This window comes from Carassius carassius, chromosome 20, assembly GCF_963082965.1.
Source record: "Carassius carassius chromosome 20, fCarCar2.1, whole genome shotgun sequence".
In the NCBI taxonomy this organism is placed as follows: Eukaryota; Metazoa; Chordata; class Actinopteri; order Cypriniformes; family Cyprinidae; genus Carassius; species Carassius carassius.
Window position 1 is genome coordinate 5,584,233 of NC_081774.1, and position 16,886 is coordinate 5,601,118.

A 16,886-nucleotide genomic window follows, 5' to 3' on the forward strand; every position below is an offset into this window, starting at 1 on the left:
TGTTTAATAACAGCCCTAAATACTGACTGACAATAATCAAAGAATTTCACTGTGCTTAAAACCCTGGGAAAAGTCTGGTCAGGTTTTGAGTGCATATCAGATTGAACAGTTGGAAAAAGTGAAAGACTCAACTGAGGGCAAAAACGCTAAAGTAACGAGGACTGATGATCCGTTAATTCCAAAATAAAAAACACTTGTCCCTTCCAGCTGAACACTTTCTTCTAGTTCCAGCTGTGCAGACATCTCAAATATGTTCTGTGATGATTGGTGGCAGGTCGTTCTCATGAAAGCTTCACAATGCTGTAGGAAAGACTGAACAACAGGAAATCAAAACACCATCCCTTCTCTGTCTCTCCCTCCCAGTATTAGGACAACCTAATGATGTTGGAAGAGAAATGGAGAGAGGGTGGAGAGTTTGAGCCATGATTGGGTTTGGATCGTGTGTTCAGTTGTCCGTTTCAGTCTGAGGTAATGAAGTGAATAATGAGACATGAAGCAGCTAGACGCCAACCTAAAAGCCGTGTGAAAGCAGCCACAATGACACTCTTGAGATGATACCACTCCCTTTCTCCTCAGACGCCCCCTGGCCTACACACTACTTGTACTCCTATTTCCTGTCATTATTTTCCTTTTAAACATCTCTCATTAGTGGTGTTTGTTAAAGTAAGCACCAACATTACTCTTATACTTGGAATTAGTAATCCAAGCCAATTAACAATGTTCCTGTGGCTCAATGGTAGAGCATTGCGTTAGCAGCACAAAAGGTTGTGGGTTCAATTCCCAGGGAACACACATACTGGTAACAATAACTGCATAGCCTGAATGCACTGTAAGTCGCTTTGGATAAATGCATCTGCTAAATGTAAATGTAATTGGAGTGTTACATTTTGGTGCACAACTCATGTTTCAATACACAACGACCTTGAAACACCCAAATAAACAGCCAGAACACTATAGGAATTGCACAGGCAACCAGGACCCTAGCATCTTGTAAGCCACTCACACATTCTTCAGAAAATATGAACTAACCTCAACCCTTTCAATGCTAAAGTAAAAAAAAAATTATAGTTTCAGTAGTCATGTCAAAGCAGTAACTAAATCAGCATACTATCATTTAAAAAACATTGCAAGAATTAGATGTTTTGTTTCCAGTCAAGACTTGGAGAAACTTGTTCATGCCTTTATCACCAGCAGGGTGGACTATTTTAATGGGCTCCTCACCCGCCTTCCCAAAAAGACCATTAGACAGCTGCAGCTCATCCAGAACGCTGCTGCCAGGATTCTGACTAGAACCAGAAAATCTGAGCATATCACACCAGTCCTCAGGTCCTTACACTGGCTTCCAGTCACATTTAGGATTGATTTTAAAGTACTTTTACTCGTATATAAGTCACTAAGAGGATGCTCTATTACCTCTAACTAGCTTTACCATGAAAGTCTACCAAATCAAAAGCAGGTCCACCACATGTTAGTCCAGATTGGACCAGCTCATTTCCATAAAATAATAGGCTAGAACTTATGTTAAGCCAATTAAATGCAGTAGTTTTTTGTGTCCTTTTCACTTCTATAGAAAGTTTAATTTACTTGTTTTGAGGGTTATTTATTTTATTTATTTTTTGCCTCACAATTGTTCTCATTTCTAGCATGGCTTACTTTTGGAGAAGGTCATATAAGTGGATGAACTAGCTGGTTTTTGGAATATAGTAGCCTTTTCTGGTTCCAGGTGGTCTACTACCTCTAACTAGCTTTACTATAAAAGTCTACCAAATCAAAAGCAGGCCCACCACCTGTTATTCTAGATTGGACCGGCTATATGTCCATAAATTATAAGATAGAATCTATGTTATACCATAGATTTTGAGTCCTTTTCACTTCTATAGAAAGTATAACTCGCCTATTTTGGTTAATTGCCCCATGTTATTGCTCTCTCTCCATCTGATGTTAGACATTTACAGATAGATATTTTATTTTTCCCTAACTGAAGTGCTCAGCATGCCTTCTTTAGGGGAGGGCAGACAGCATGTCACTATAAATCTTTCTCTAACCTTTGTTAAACAACAAAAGCATTCATTGTGTACGGCAAACAACAGGCCAGCACCATTCCCTGAACACGAGCGTCCATCTCACAACAGCTGTTCAGCAGGGGCCGGATGGGAGGTTTAGAATCCATCCATTCCACTGTTACCATGGGAATGACATAGCAGGTGCACTGCATGTGAGGATGAAGCCACTAGATTTGCTCAGACTTACGGAATGAGCATCACTTCCTGTCCCAAACCCACGGCTGACATCAGGCGTTGGACTTGGGTCAGTCTGTCCGTTCAGGCCAAATTGTCTCCCTCACTCTCTTCCCTTTTTATTTTTCTCTTTAGGGGACAGAAGTTGTGGTCCAGGGCCAGCTAAGGAAGTAACATGGCAAGCTCAATTAGTCAATGGATAAATCCACCTTCCAAAAAGGCCAAATGATCTGTGGGAGGAGGACGTTTAAGAAGAAGGGGATTCCTCTGAGACTTTAAGAGTCATGCGATCGTTGATGAAGACAAGGGAAAGACGAATAATAACAATGGAAACAATAGAATGAAGGCCAGACAGAACAAAAGACTGAAGGAGAATGAGCGAGTGAGAAGGGTTTCCTCACAGCACAACTGGCATGACACAACCAAGAAGGCGTCTGCTGTCACTGCTGAGGAGTAATAAGGTTTTTACTGGCACTTTCCATGTATACGGTACACTTTAGTGTCCTATGAAATTTTTAAAAGCACTAGAGGCCCAGATCACATGATTTCTGTTGTAAAATCTCAAAAAAATAATGTCTTGGGTCAAAAAAATTTTTTGAACCTTATTTTAACCTTAAACCTTTAATAGGGTGACCATATGAGCCATTTTCCCAGGACGCGTCCTTGCCAAGATTTCTATATTGCCTCAAACATCCAAAGTAGTTTGACCAATAACATGCAGGTATGGTACATAATCAACCAATCGTGGCATGTGAGAAGGTGAGATCTACAGAGAACGATCAAAGCAATGCAAATACACGTATATGTTAGGTGTTTGTTCGTTTATTCAACTTGAAGCGTCGCTGCGCACTGATCATTGTATGACACAAAAGTACCAAGAGAGTGATTTTAATGCATAAGGAGCCGTCTGCTCTGCTCTCTATAGCTCTTATCATAAAATTATACATAGCTCTTTCTCATAAAATGATCGATCTGCACAGCACAAACAGCCAACTCTGGATATTTTAGGCAATATAAAAATCCTGGGAAAATGGCTCATATGGTCACCCTACCTTTAACCTTAATTTAACCTTAAACCTTATCATTTGTAGCAGAAGCAAAAAAAAAATTTTATTATTCAAAAAAGTTGTTCTCACTAATTGAAAACTAATTTATCTTATCTTCATTTCAGTTCAAATCAACAACTAGCTTAGCACAATGCTATATGCTAATGCTAAAAACAAAGCATGTAGCTATATTTAGTTAACAAGTAAATCATGTAAAAAAAAATTGAATCTTATTTAAAACTGTTATGCACATTTTGAACAGTTGTCAACAGACATGCTTTGTGCAGCCAGATGTAGTTGCAGAATCTATAGTACAGGACAACAGGGAAATGTTAAGCTGTCACCTTCTTTCACTGACAATTTGTTAACAAAGAAACAAAAAAAAACTTTAGACTTACAGGTAATTGCAATTCAAGAGTTTTGGGCTCTATTTTGTACATTACTTGTGGAAAGCCCCACTAAATTTAAAGCGATAGTTTACCCAAAAATGAAAATCTCCTTACCCCCAGAGCATCCAAGATTTAGGTGACTGTTTCTTCAGTAGAACACAAATGAAGAAATATTTGTTTGTGTTTTACTGAAAAAAAGTCACCTATATCTTAAATGCCCTTGGGGTAAGCAGAAAAATATCACATTTTTATTTTTGGGTTAACTATACCTTTAACATGCACTGATTTTCATTCCTGAACTGTATAAACATCTGGGTTTTCCTCCCGTCTTGTCTCTCCTCTCCTTTATCTAAAGTCTTTACGCAACATCCATCTGTTATTTTGCACCTCTTCAAATCTCCGAAGGAAAATGGAGGACATAATGACAAAGAAACACCCACTCATGCACTTACACGTGGAGAGAAAGAGAATTAGTCACTGTCATTATAAACCCCAGTGAGAAGACGGAGAGGCCTGACTGCTGCTCCTGGGTCTGCCTTTACTTCATTGCTTCCCTAGCATTGGCTATATATCATATACTGTCACTCGCTGAAATGACCTATGTTTGAAAAAAAATATGCTGTTTAAAAGCACAGTAGACTGTGTAAAATACTGTATCCCACAATGCAATGCGCTAGACTTCACCTGTCATTTCCATTTGACAAAAAGAGCAAAAGTTTTATATACTATATGAATTTCTTAAAAATTGTAACTGGACACATTTAATCATACTGCCAGATGTTAAATGTATTTTTAAACTAAATATAATTAAGAAGCAAAATGACTATATATTTTTAAATACACAGTATGAAGTGCACTGCATAAAATGTATGTGTTTTAAAATGTTAAAACTGTACAACATACATATTCACACATACTATTTACTACAGCCTAATTTTCATAGCATCAGAATAGTCATGACATTTACTCTGACAAAGGTGCATATAGTATGATAGCTATACACTAGCATTTAATTCCTAACATCTCTGAATCAATCCGAGCTCAGCAGAGGAATAAAACAAAGATAGGATCTTTTAACAAACATTCCAAACAAAGCCTTTGTCTATTAAACTCATTTTTCTCACCGACTGCAACTCAACATTCCCTTTCCAATGTCTCTTTAAAGGTCCCATTTTTCGTGCTTTTTTGAAGCTTTGATTGTGTTTACAGTGTGCAATTTTACATGTGTTCATGTTTCGCGTGTAAGAATAATCTTTGTGCGAATCCAGCATTAAACTGATTGAGATTGAGATTGAGGAAGCCATCCTCAGCAAAATGTGCTGCACATAGTTTTACATGTGGATTACAATTTTCGGGAACCGAGTTATACATAAATTGTAACCATTGATCTCCAAGTACAGCGTCCCTGGGAAGGCCAAACAAAGGTGATTGGACTCAGAGATGAAAATAACAGCGTTTCAACGACATGGCGACAAACGCAACTCTTCCTCTTGTCCATCGGAGCGCATCAAGACCACGCCCCCTTTTTTGTGTATTCCTGTGGGCAGAGGTTAGTAAAAAACACTGTTTTAGTGACGTCATTACTGCAGGAACTAGAGGGATGTAGTCCAAACGGATCTTCTTTTTTTTCAGGCTAATTCTGTTAAATAAAATATCTCGCTTGGCATTGAACTTTGAGCTTTAGAATTTTACAGATATTATTTATACCCTAACAACAACATTACACACTAACTAAAGTTTAAAACATGGGATCACGAAGAATGTGACCTTTAAAGGGTTAGTTCACCTGAGAATGAAAATTCATAAATTTTCTACTCAACCTCGAAGCATCCTAGGTGTATGTGACTTTCTTCTTTCAGAATAATCCAATCGGACGTCTTAAAATACTGAGGGTGAGTAGAAGATGGAAAAATTTTCATTCTCGGGTGAACTAAACCTGTGATTACTTTCTTAGTCTGAGATGATAACAGAGAGCACAAACTATTCTTGATAATTCCTTAAATCCTCTATTAATATACAACAAACACACCCTCATGATGAAGCAAGACGATTAGAATCAACTGTCTACTGAACTTCCTGAGACAAGAACCCACACAAATGAGAAGAGAAAGATTCACACACACAGCGACAGAAGCCCAAACAAACCCACATGCCTTCTAACAATACTCATATATTAATGATGGAAAACCTCAAATCATCATGCTAATTAAGTTTTACATTAAGTCTGTAATCGGATATGACGACTGTATGCCTCAGGGTAATTATAAATCCATGATGGAGACAACAAAACGCACTTGACTCTCTTGTATTGTTTACAGAAACAAATTCTCACAATTAGCACAAATGTTACATACTATGCTTTGTTCCTAAAGGGATATTTCACCCAAAAATGAACATTTTGACATCTACTCCCACCACATTTACCTACGAAAACAAACACGGAGACATTTTTTTTAATTATCTGCTTATAAAGAAGAGAGAATGTTCGAGAGCTTTGAAACAACGCGAGGATGAGTTTAACATACATTTGGGAATGCAATGTGTGCAATGCTTTATGTTCAACATTCGCACAATTTTTTCAGCATTTTTGTGGACAGAAGATAATAGCATTTCACTAGATTTGTCATTAAGAACCATTTGTAAACTTCTTGTCACCTAAACTTAAAGGTCAAGAAACAAGAAACACACCAGCATCCGTAAAAGGCAATCAGCTCTGTTGTTTGAACATTCCTGGTTACTGAATGTGACCCATCGACAGTGAAACATTCTGCGCATATCTCCGCATCCGAGACACAAACATTAGAAACACTTTACTGGAATGCAATGAACAATCTGTGCTGTCTTGTGGATGCCAAAAGAAAACTGGCTTGGAAAGACAAAGGCATGATTGAAGAGTATAAACGAAAACTATGTATGCCCCCCCTTGTGAGATGCAGTACATGTGGGAGTATGTGGCCATTTCTGTGGCCGCAGATCGTGTTAAAATGAGAGTATCGTGAGTGCTGGACTGAAATAGTGTATGTGAGAGCTCATTCATTCACACCACGGCTTGATACTCATGAATGAACTGACAGAAGACCTTAATAACAACCGGTGCTCTCTTCCAAAACACACACACAAGGCTGCATATGACTGGGATTCTTTAAAGCTCCACTGCCGATTATGGTTTGGCCACTGGGTTCGACACTCATGAGAGTGTGGGCAAGTACTCTAAATTCCCCTTCTAAAGAACTAATTCAGTAAAATCCAACCAACTTGACTTCATAGAGTGTAATATAATATAATTAAGACTGAATGCTTCTGAATGTTTGCAGCTATTTCATACTTTCCTAAAAAACACATCTGGGGCTTTAATCAAGACGATGAGAAGAGGCTTCCTGTTCACATGCAATCACTACCAAAGATGAAGCTCTAAAGCAGGTCTACCAATCACAGTGCCAAACCACATTGGAACAAACATTATGCCATTTCTTCCAATTAAACAAGTCAAATACGGGCAACAAAGACAGGTACACAGAAATAGCCAACCCATAAATTTGCCATCTCTCCATCCATTATTGGAGTATATACTGTAGCTATTTTACCATGTACTATTAACATCTACATAAACCTAACCAATAGCGTTAACAAAAGCAAATGCATATACTGAAGTGATCATGCTTTTTTTAACCAAGTTTTCTGTGCTCTTTTATAATGACTCATGTTTTATGGGACTTGTAGAGTCAAACAAATTTAAAATGTCAAAATATATTAGTTTACAAATCATGTTAAAAGGTCATAGTACAGTATTGTGCAAGGAACCATGTGAAAATAAATGTTTATTAACAAATAACCTGCTCCTTAATCAGAATTTGCGGGGAACTAAACTATAGTGAAGTGTATGTATATGAACACTTCTGCAGAAATGTAGGCGGAGGCAGTCTTTCCAATGAGCTTATGTAACTTTATCCTTATAAACTCATCCCTGTATCCATCAGTTCATTTCACTTATCCATTCATCCCTCCACCATTTATCTAATCTTCCATCCATGCATGCATCTGTGTACCCTGAAAGGCGGCGACATGTGCAGAAATAAGATATTTCAGCTCAAAGCTGTATGATCTGATGTTCTGGGTGGTGTCTCTCAGGACTGCTGCTCTGTAGCTTTCTTCCATTCTTCGCGTACAACATGATGGCCCAGCATGCTTGCATATCGACAGATCCACATCTACAAAAAGAGAGAGAAAAAAAGCATTTGTTAGACAGAAAAAAATATCATTAGTGGCACTATAAAACCAAATTAAACCTGCACCAGTATCACCATTCACACACATTCATGCAACTATATATTCAATGGTTGAGTGCTATTGAGGCTCTGCCTCTTGCATTTGGGGAGTGGAGGGTGAGAAGTTAATGAAAACTGATCCTCAGAAAGCTCTTACACTCTCTCTTCATAGCTGCAACTTAATTACTAAGGATGCACGAGGTGCTTTGGGTCCCAGAAGACTTGAGTCAGTTCAAGGAAAATCTGCCTAGGCCTTATGTGTGCATGTGAACTTTTGTACCTTGTATTTCCAATAGCCTGAGTTAACGATGTATATAAAGACAAACATAATCATCTAAATAACACCACATGCTATAAAACTGTATTTTAACACACAAGTGGAATATTGGTTTCTGCATTTTCCACTGCAAACATTCCGAAATGGCTTCCAAGCTAATTTTCCGAAATGGGAAAGACCAGTTATGGTGCATTCCGAAATATTCCAATTTATAGTGTCATTTGTTATTCACAACATTATGAAATGACATGAAATGTTCACTTACTGTTTCCATAGCTAATTACGTTACATTTAAGGTTTAAAAAATTGTCATTTTATTTTATTTCTTTGCTGCTAGGAAAATGTTGCTATAGCAGTTTTCAAAAAACATCCCTGTGTTAAATTGTGTTTGAATACTTTTTCCTATCCTTCCCAACATTGGCTGATTGGAATCACTGTGCCTCTAAATACATTTTTACAAAGAAGCACCTATACATACAATTCACTGCATTTTCAGCAAAAATAAAATACCAACAACTTTTACTCCTACTCACACAAATTATGATTACAGGGGCAGAACCTAAATTAATTAGTCTCCCGCATTTCCTTGCAGAACTATGTTATCACCTTAAAACGTTTTAGCTTTGGTGCATTTGCAAGCTAATTTTAATGTTTGCATCACATAGCCATCTACATACAGTACAGACCAAAGGTTTGGAAACATTACTATTTTTATTGTTTTTGAAGGAATTTTCTTTTGCTCATCAAGCCTGCATTTATTTGATAAAAAATACAGAAAAAGCTGTAATATTGTGAAATATTATTACAACTTAAAATAATAGTTTTCTATTTGAATATACTTTAAAAAAATAATTTATTCCTGTGATGCAAAGCTGAATTTTCAGCATCATTACTCCAGCCTTCATTGTCACATGTAACATCCAGTCTATCACAATATTAATAATAATAATTATTATTAATAATTTATAATAATAATAATAATAATAATAATAATAATTAATAAATAATTCATTTCATTTATATAGCGCTTTTCTAGGCACTCAAAGCGCTTTACATAGACAGGGGGTATCTCCTCATCCACCACTAGTGTGCAGCATCCACCTGGATGATGCGACGGCAGCCATATTGCGCCAGAACGTCCACCACATACCAGCTTACTGGTGGAGAGGAGACAGAGTGATGAAGCCAATCAGTGGATATGGGGATTGTTAGAAGGCCATGATGGTCGGAGGCCGATGGGTGAATTTAGCCAGGATGCCGAGGTCACACCTCTACTCTTTTCGAAAGACATCCTGGGATTTTTACTGACCACAGAGAGTCAGGACCTCGGTTTAACGTCTCATCCGAAGGACGGTGCTTGTTGACAGTATAGTGTCCCCATTACTACACTGGGGCGCTAAGACCCACACAGACCACAGGGTGAGCACCCCCTGCTGGCCTCACAAGCACCTCTTCCAGCAGCAACCTAGTTTTCTCAGGAGGTCTCCCTTCCAGGTACTGACCAGGCTCAGCCGTGCTTAGCTTCAGTGGGAAACCAGTCTTGGGATCCAGGGTGATATGGCTGCCGGTTATGATGATCACATGATCATTTAGAAATTATTCTAATATTCTGATTTATTATGAGTGTTGGAAACAGTTCTGCTGTCTAATATATTTGATGAATAAAAGGTTAAAAAGAACTGCATTTATTCAAAATAAAAAAAAAATTCTAAAAATACATATTCTAATAATATATTTTCTTTACTATCACTTTTTATCAATTTAACACATCCTTGCTGAATAAAAGTATTGATTTTATTTAAAAAAAAAAAAAAGAAAGAAAAAAAATTACTGACCCCAAATTACTGACCAGTAGTGTTTATTGTTATTACAAAATATTTATATTTTAAAAACATAGCTTCTTTTTTTTTGTTTTACTTTATTCATCAAAGTATCCTAAAAAAGTATCATGTGTTCTGAAAAAATATTAAGCAGCAGAACTGTTTCCAACTTTGATAATGAATCATCATATTAGAATGATTTCTAAAGGATCATGTGATAATGATCCTAAAAATTCAGCTTTGCATCACAGAAATAAATGATAATTTAAAGTATAATACATTTAAAAACAATTATTTTAAATTGTAATAATATATCACAATATTAAATTTGTTTCTGTATTTTTGATCAAATAAATGCAGGCTTGATGAGCTGAAGAAACTTCTTTCAAAAACATTAAAAATAGTAATGTTTCCAAACTTTTGGTCTGTACTGTATGTATGGCCCTTCTGAAATAGAAAACTTGCTCGGTAGCTCACCTAGTAAAGCACTCTAGGAGGAGTCCAGTGAAAACACAAATCTTGATAAAATAGTTAAAGGATTTGTATAAGCAAAAAAGAACTCATGTTAGTATAGCTAGGTGGTAAAAAATTTTCAAACACAACACAGCAATAACTTTTTAGCGCCACTCAACAGACATTTAAATTTCCAATCTGCCACGATACATACAAAAACTTCAACTGTTTGTTAAAACTAAACGCACTTTGCAACCTACTAACCATTTCACTTTAACATGTTTTGATTTTAAAGAAATATCGACACAGGTGCATTGTTCCATCGAGCTTGGGTTACTTCCACCTTGGATATCAAATATCTTCAACTAAAATCAGGTCCAGTGAAAACAAACCCCAAGAAACCCCAAAATAAAACATTTTATTAAATCTACAAAATAAACAACTATCCAAACTAAACAAAACCTAATACATAGGCTATGTCTTTAAGAATGTACCATATTACCACTGATACTGTAATCCAAACACTATAAACACATACTAATACTATGAATAATTATTACCTTTGTTAAAGAAAGAAAACGCATAGCAAAGGAAAGAGTGTGATATACAGACTGGGCTGGCCGTCCATGATATCTGACGTTAAGGCTGTGACGAAGCTTCATTCCATTTCCATGCTGTACAGACGTCCGCTATGCACTTTTGAGACTGTAGGTCACTACTGTGACTCATTGGACGTTAATGAAGAACCTTCTGAGATTGAGTTTCACTAGCCGTGCAGGCAGACAGACCTCATCAGGTCATCAAATACAAGTAAAAACCACAAGCACCTGCTCTTTAGAACACCGTGAATAACAATGGTCTGATTTTAAAACAGGTACATGTGATATGATCACAAGCTCAAAGCTGAGAAGACGAGGCTTAGGGATGATGGAAACGGAGCACATACTGACCTTTCAATCAATTAAGAGAGAGAGAGAGAGAGAAAGAAAGAAAGAAAGAAAGAAAGAAAGAAAGAAAGAAAGAAAGAAAGAAAGAAAGAAATTCTCCACACAGAGATCTGATTTCACCATCATCCAGTCTGTCTGGAATAACATGAAGAAACAGACTCAATCCAGAAGAACTGTGGCAATGTCTCCAAGACACTTCAAGAAACCTACCTGAAAAACAATGCGCAAGTGCACCTAGGACAAAAGCTTTTTTGAACACATAGTGTGGTCACACCAAATGTTGATTTAATTTAGTTAAGTTAATAGAAGTTCATTAATAAAATCTATTTATGGCATTATTTTTGACAGCATCCTCACTTTACAGCATTTTTACACAAGTGCCTAAAACTTTGCACAGTACTATAACTTTGCAGATTTATTGAAGCGTTTTGGAGACATTGCCACAGTTCTTCTGGATTTAGTCTGTCTCAGTGTGTTTCTTCTTGTTATTCCAGACAGACTGATGATGATGAAATCAGATCTCTGTGTGGAGCACTGGCTGCTGTCAGACTCCTTGTGCAAACAAAAATCTCACTGGATTATTACATTTAACAGCAAAAATAATGTTTGGAAATGTAAACTGATATTTCCTACTGACACACTAGAGCAAAAAATAGTAATAACTGACTTGAAACCATTTTTTGTTTGTGAAAATACTAGTGGCCTAAGACTTTTGCACATTACTGTACATTGACTAGAAAATAAGGCATTGCTTTACATTTAAAAAAAATGCCAATATAAGATTCTTCCATTCTTTAAGCAACCAGAGAGAGACAGAAATTGAAGAGCTTTAAAGGGATAGTTCACCCAAAAATTCTGTCATTAATTAATTACTCGCCCTCATGTCGTTCCAAACCCGTAAAACCTTTGTTCATCTTTGGAACACAAATTCATATATTTTTCTTGAAATCTGAGAACTTTCTGCAGCCACACACGCATGTGCTGTGGTAGGCTCATTAACTTACATCAAAGACGGACACGGAAGAGTGAATAATGTCGTTATTTTTGTTTTCTTTTGTGCACAAAAAGTTCTCGTAGCTTCATAAAATTAAGGTTGAACCACTGATGTCAAATTATCTATTTTAATGATGTCCTTACTACCTTTCTGGGCGGTGAACGTGGTAGTTACGTTGCAGTCAATACCGAGTCAGAAAGCTCTCAAATTTCATCAAAAATATCTTCATTTGGCTTTGGAACGACATAAAGGTGAGCAATTAATGACAGAATTTTCATTTTTTGGGGGGTGAACTATCCCTTTAGGGCTCTATTAACTCCACGGGAACAGTCTAATGATGCAGGAATTGCCAGATAATATTACCTAAGAGGCTTTTAAATATCAAACACAATATAAAAAAGATAGTAGGCTAATGATTCTAATAAAACAATGTTATTATAAAAAATATATTTAAAAAAATAATAATTTGATAAGAGGTGGCTCATAACATGCTTCAAATCTTTGCAAATGTGGAAACACACATGGAGAAATAAATCTAGAACAGGGTTTTTTATTATTATTTTTAAACCTTTTAATTCAACATCATCTGATAAAATGAAATTTTATATGGATAATATTGCAATATTTCATTTTACTTTCAAAACACTAGTCAGAAATCATGAGATTAATTGCAATGACTACTGTCAGCACTAAAGTTAATGTGAATATAATTATGTAAAAATATTTAGAAAAACATAAAAAAAATTAACTGTTCGATTTAGTGACAATTTAAGTCAATTATGTAAACAATTATTTCACTGTGTTATCTGTACAATACCAATTTTAATATTGATATACTTACACGTTATAGATTGATTTTACACAAGCAAATATATAGCTGCCTTATTACTTTGGAAAAGGGGAATGTTCCTTAACACCAAAAAGTTTGAAAAACTCTTGTCTAGAAGACTATCTGAAAATCATCTCTGGCGTAGGTTTCTCTCCAAAGCTTAATTAGCAGACGATGGAATGAATTCAGCCCCTGAATTAGGACCCCAGCAGGTGTCTATGGTTCTGCCTGAGTAGACACTTCTTTATTCTTCCTCCTGTCTGGGGTTCAAACTTAGCCAACCTGATCCCATAATCACCTTCAGGTGACAAAAACTATTTATTTGATTGGTCGGATTAAGTCTTTATTCAGTTCGTATTTGCAACATCACAATGACCACCAGTGACCCTGAGGCCACTCTCAAAATTCCCACTACAAGTCAACCAGAAAAAGTTGTGAAGAACCCAAACAACACATCCTCAGTCAGGACTGAAAATGTTATGGTTTATTTAGGTTAAGACTTCAGCAACTTCCTGATGCTTGAAGTGCAGAAGCAACTTTATGGGAAAGGAAAGTCGTTAAAGTAGACGTCAGCCCAACTGGATTTAATCTCTGACTCTCCTGATGTTCTTCTCAGGAAGCTTTGGATGCTTTGAAGTGCTGGCATACACTTGAAGCAGCAGGATATTTACCCACAACTGATGTGCTGTTTTTGGGAGGGACCATGTTGAAAGAAAACATCTCTCAAAAGGCCTGGGCAACACACCTGCATTTCTCAAAGCCACAGGCGTGCTGCTCCGGTGTTTGGATTTGTGGAGCACTGGCTGGCATTTGCACCCACAGTAAGCTAGTGAAAAGCTGATGCTTAGAAAAAGGATGGTGGATTGGGATGAAATTTACAGGAGTTTTGAAAGCCACAAAATGCAGTGGTCAAACTGACCATTTGGGCCATGGCACAAGTGCTGAAGTGCTTCAAGTGTGCATTCACACAGATCACTCCATATCAGTACAAAGTCAATAATTTAGAGCATAAATGCACACACAACATCTCAAACATAAACTGGTTCATAGAATTCTTGGGTTAGGTACTTGGAGTTGTGTCAAATCAGCAGGAATAGCTTTACCTGGCACTCAGTTGTTTAAACATGGCAGATATATTCCCACCTTGACCTGGCTCTTAAAACATACCAGAAATTCTTGAATCAGACTAGAAAAAACTGAGCAACCACAGACACATGGGTGATAATGTCTAAGTATTTTTTTAATATAAACATTTTGTCCACATTTAATATTTTCAGACTCGACTATTTTGATATTTCTTCAGAACTTTAAAATTCAACCATACATGCATTGCAAGTTTTACTAGCCCCATCACAAAACTATTTTTATATTTAGCAAGGTATTTTCATACATGCTTTTTATGGATGAAATATCGATATTTAAAAACATTTAACTGCAATAAATAAAATACTTAAACTCAAAATATCACATATTAACTCGTTCCCCACCATTGATGGATTTTTACATTATTTATGAGACAATGTTTCAGTGTTTTCATTGTTATACGGTAGAGGGTGCTATTACACATCTTCTGAACGAGTACGGAATGTCTAGTTTAAACACAGGCGAAGAAGCAGAAACAAGAAACAATATGTAAGCAGATGCATATATAAAATAATGTGATTGAAGATTAAACTATTTCTAAGCCAAAACTGCTCAACATTACCGAATGAAATGATGACCCAGGAAGTGCAAGCTTTGGAGCGATTTACTCTATATATGTTTTAATCATTGTTCTGAATCCAATCAGGATGTAGTCTTTGAAAAATTTTGATTTTCTTTGGACATACTACATGTTCAGATATTCATACAAGAAAAATTTAATGAAAGTTTTGTGAAAATGCTGATCTTTTTTATCAAAATTGCTGGTGGCTGACAACTTAAATAAAAAATTGTCGAGGAAAAATTTAAATGTTGAGAAATTAGCAAGATGGAAATTCTATAGTCACAAAGTCCTTGCGAGAAAACATATTTATACAAATCAAAACATTACTGAATGATTTGTAGTTTCCAACATACTTTCAAGACTATTACAACTCATTTCAGAAATTACGCAAACCTCATCTATTTTCACCAACTAGAAATCATGACCTGTCATTTCTGGAAACAAGAAAGTAGAACACATAACAGAAAAACATTTAAAACATTTTAGTTTGCGAAAAAAACAAACACGTTCAGTGAATGTAACCTTTCTAGTGGCAAAGCAGTACTGGCCTGAAACAGTTTCAGACTGGCCCTGGGTCATTCTTGTGATTGAGCCTCTCAGTTAAAGGCACATAACAGTAAAACACCCAGAAGAATGTTTCTGAGAACACAGCTTCATCCGTAGTTTAAAATAAATACACTCAAATGAATATAAGCAGCAACATTTGTAAGTAATATCTGGCTCCTGTGGAGAAGTAAGGGGATATATCAAATCTCTAAAGTGGAGCCTAATTTGAGCTCTCCGCCCAAGTGCTCTGCAAAGCTGTAGATGAAAGAGGAATGAAGGAAATACTAACAAGCTGGCACCTACAATCCAATTAAAGTCTGCGATAGCATGTCAGACACATAAGGAGATCAGGGGGAGACTGAGAATGGTTCTTACCGGGTCTCACAGACAGAACTAGACAGATTGAACCGGTACTGTAAATGAGGGACTTTCTGGAGCAAACAACCCTAGTACTGACTGAATGGAGTCTGGCATTGCTACTCCAACAGTACAACCAAAATTATAAAGCTGTGCAAGGTAAGGCTCAGGTATAAGGTGTATCTGAAGCAACTCAGGGACACAATGGTTGTGGCTCAGCTGTCACAGGGCTTCAACCAACAACATTCCGTTACAAGTTCCAATTATTTTTCACTATATTTGCGATGCAAAAAAGAATATGCTTTGGCATTAATGTACAGGGATCTGGTCGCTCTAGAAAGGTGTTTTGCTTGCAAGTGTTAAAGCCTGAAGAAAAGTAAATATGCAAAGACGTCTGGTCTTTCTTCTAATGCCAAAGATTGGAAGCATGAATGCACAGGTTGTTCTACACCTTTCATCACAGAACAGCGTATACCTCAGGAGACACCATCAAAAAAGCATTTGATGTCCCACACTAAAAAGGAGTAGTGGGGATACTTTATAGTGGGGCCAGTTAAAGCTATGTGGCTTTGCCGTTTACATTCTGGTCATATTATTTGGTGAAGATAATGCAAAATGATATAGAAACACAAATCAAGTATAAAATTAAGAATAAAAATAAAAGCATTAAAAATGATCATCTTCACATTTTTATTTAAACATTACTTTATACATTTTATTACATCATTATCATCTATCTTCTAGTTGAAACACTATTGTTCTTCAGCTTAGATACATAGGCTGAGCAATGTCTGGAACCAAAAAAAGAAAAGGCTGTAATATTGTGTAGCTGTTGCAACCAGGCAGAAGACAGTGGTTCTTACTCAGCAAATAATCCATTCAGCTAATAATAAAACAATGCAGGGGACATGAGGCAATTTAGACTGCTTTAAGTGACGATGGCTCACAGAAAGCAGTGCTGCCATGCAAAGGTAAAAGACCGTAAGTTAGATTTTTGTCAAAACTGAGCTATTGATATTTT

General features: G+C 36.5%; 1 protein-coding gene across 2 annotated transcripts in view; it reads right to left on the reverse strand.

Annotated features, from left to right (window-relative positions):
• gpc5c (glypican 5c) overlaps positions 1 to 16,886 on the reverse strand; it is a 114,742-nt gene that overhangs the window by 89,861 nt on the left and 7,995 nt on the right. For both annotated transcript variants that reach the window (XM_059501305.1, XM_059501304.1), the window contains exon 2: positions 7,719 to 7,880. In XM_059501305.1, coding sequence (XP_059357288.1) covers positions 7,719 to 7,880 — 162 coding nt within the window. The remainder of the gene's footprint in view (positions 1 to 7,718; positions 7,881 to 16,886) is intronic.